At 55.3% G+C, this 2,260-nt stretch overlaps 1 protein-coding gene across 1 annotated transcript in view; it reads right to left on the bottom strand.

The window, feature by feature from the left end:
• Positions 1-2,260, bottom strand: part of DNAH14 (dynein, axonemal, heavy chain 14) — a 152,975-nt gene that overhangs the window by 10,317 nt on the left and 140,398 nt on the right. The window contains exon 69 of the mRNA XM_014539918.1: positions 1,490-1,769. Within this exon, the coding sequence (XP_014395404.1) occupies positions 1,490-1,769 (280 nt within the window). The remainder of the gene's footprint in view (positions 1-1,489; positions 1,770-2,260) is intronic.

The following is a 2,260-nucleotide window of genomic DNA, read 5'->3' as shown; positions in this document are numbered from 1 at the left end:
TATCAGATATTTACATGACGATTCATCACAGTAGCAACATGACAGTGATGAAGTAGCAACGAAAATAATTTTATGGTTGGGTCACAACATGAGGAACTGTATTTAAAGGGCCAGAAGGTTGAGAACCACTGTTCTAGACCCTTCCGCCCAAGCTACACCTGGGACCGACGCGTCACCAAGTGTCATTGCGTGATACGCACACAGAACGTTCTCGCGGGGAAGTGTGCAAGGGGGAGAGGGGAAAGGACGTAAAGGGCGACGCCGATCACCCGCTGCCTCAAGAAACGACACCCATGGGTGATGCGTGCAATCGGGCTTCCACACATCACTCACGGTGGTAACACCTACGGGGCAATGGGAGAGTGACATGTTTTATAACGTCCTCACCCAAGGACATTTCTCCATTGGTTTTTAGAGAGAGTGGGAGGGATGGAAGGAGGGAGGGGGCTAAGAGAGGGACGAAGAGAGAGAGGGAGACGTCGAGACACTAATATGAGAGAGACACATCGACTGGATGCCTCCTACACTCAGCCCCGGCCAGAGCTGGGGATCCAACCTGCAACCCAGGTACATGCCCTGGACTGGGAATCGAACCTGAGACCCTGTGGTCCTCGGGCCCATGTCCTAACCACTGAGATAACTGGCCTGGGCTGGGAGGGTGATCTTAAGAACAATTGACCATCCAGGGATGGGTGAACGTGGCCAAGGGGCACAAAACTTCTGGGTGTGAAATAACCGAGTAAAGCAACAGACAGCGGGCTCTTCCAGGGGAAACGACGCTCCGGCTTCCTGTCCGCCGGCTGCGCCCTCCGCTTCCTGCACTGGGACCAGGGACTGTGAGGGGCGCGGTGAGAGCCGCGGCCGCCGACCAACAGGTAATTATCAGGGTCACAGCCACATGGTTTTGTGACACTAGTTCAGAACAGCCACTAAAAGTGGACACTGACGTTAATTTAAGTGCGGATTGTAAATACTTTGGCAATAATTTAGTTAAAGACAATCCAGTCAGCCCCAGCCATGCTGGCTCAGCGAATGAGAGCACTGGCCGTTGGACTGAAGGGTTCTGGGTTCGATTCCGGTCAAGGGCACCGACCTCAGTTGCAGGCTGGATCCCTGGCCTGGTCGGGGTGTGTGTGGGAGGCAACCAACTGATGTGTCTCTCTCACATCGATGTTTCTCTCTCTCTGTCTCTCCCCCTCCCTTCTACTCTCTCATAAAAAAAATTAAAAAATGGCAAGATTTCATTCTTAAAAACACACAATCAAGTCATACCCTATATAATAAAAGGCTAATATGCAAATCGACCCAACGGCAGAACGACTGGTCGCTATGACGCACACTGACCACCAGGGGGCAGACGCTCAATGCAAGAGCTGCCCCCTGGTGGTCAGTGCGCTCCCACAGGGGGAGCGCCGCTCAGCCAGAAGCTGGGTTCATAGTTGGCGAGCGCAGCGGCGGTGGCTGACAGCTCCCGGACTGCAAGAGGGCGTAGGCCAGGCCGAGGGACCCCACCCCGAGGGCACGAATTCCGTGCACCAGGCCTCTAGTAAGACAATAACTTCCTTTCTCACCTCCTCACTGAAGAAGCTGAAGTCGCATGTCAGCACGTCAGGGTTACAGAACCTGTAGAGCAGGGTGTTGAGGCAGCGCTGGTCCCAGGGGTCGGTCACCTGGCCCCCGTACACCACCTCCCCGAGCAGGAAGTGCAGCTTCTGCCACGGCACGGCCGGCTGGGCGGTCAGGGTGTTTTCCAGCATCTTCACGGCCACCTGTCGGGAACGCACGCGCTTTTGTTATTTCAGGGTGTGTTTTCGGGGCGCTCTGCCCTTCCAACACGAAAGCAACAGCTCTCAAGCCGCTACCCGCATTTCCTCTGTAGAAATACACGGGAACGGCGAGAGGAATAAACGTATCAGGCTGCCCGTGTTTACCCGCGACTTCTCCGTTTGTTGTTAAACTCACACCGAACTACTTAATTCATTTCCGAATGGAGTCCACAGGCAGGACTGCCCCTGCCTGGGGGGGGCCCGATCTGCCGGCCTCTGTGTCGCCCATCACAGTCTCACAGCCTGTCCCCCGGTGTCCTCGGGCCCTGCCACCCGGCCCTCCCGAGGCTGCCCTGGCTGTTTGCTGAAAACTCAGTGAAATCATTTGCACTTTCCTTCTCCAAGGACACGCCTTCCCTTGTGCTTGTGGACAAAGCAGATTAGATTCCTGCTGCCCCAGGCCCCAACCCAAAAAAACAAACTCCCCTCCAACC

This window comes from Myotis brandtii, unplaced genomic scaffold (assembly GCF_000412655.1).
Source record: "Myotis brandtii unplaced genomic scaffold, ASM41265v1 scaffold231, whole genome shotgun sequence".
In the NCBI taxonomy this organism is placed as follows: Eukaryota; Metazoa; Chordata; class Mammalia; order Chiroptera; family Vespertilionidae; genus Myotis; species Myotis brandtii.
This window is presented reverse-complemented; position numbering and strand designations above follow the sequence as displayed.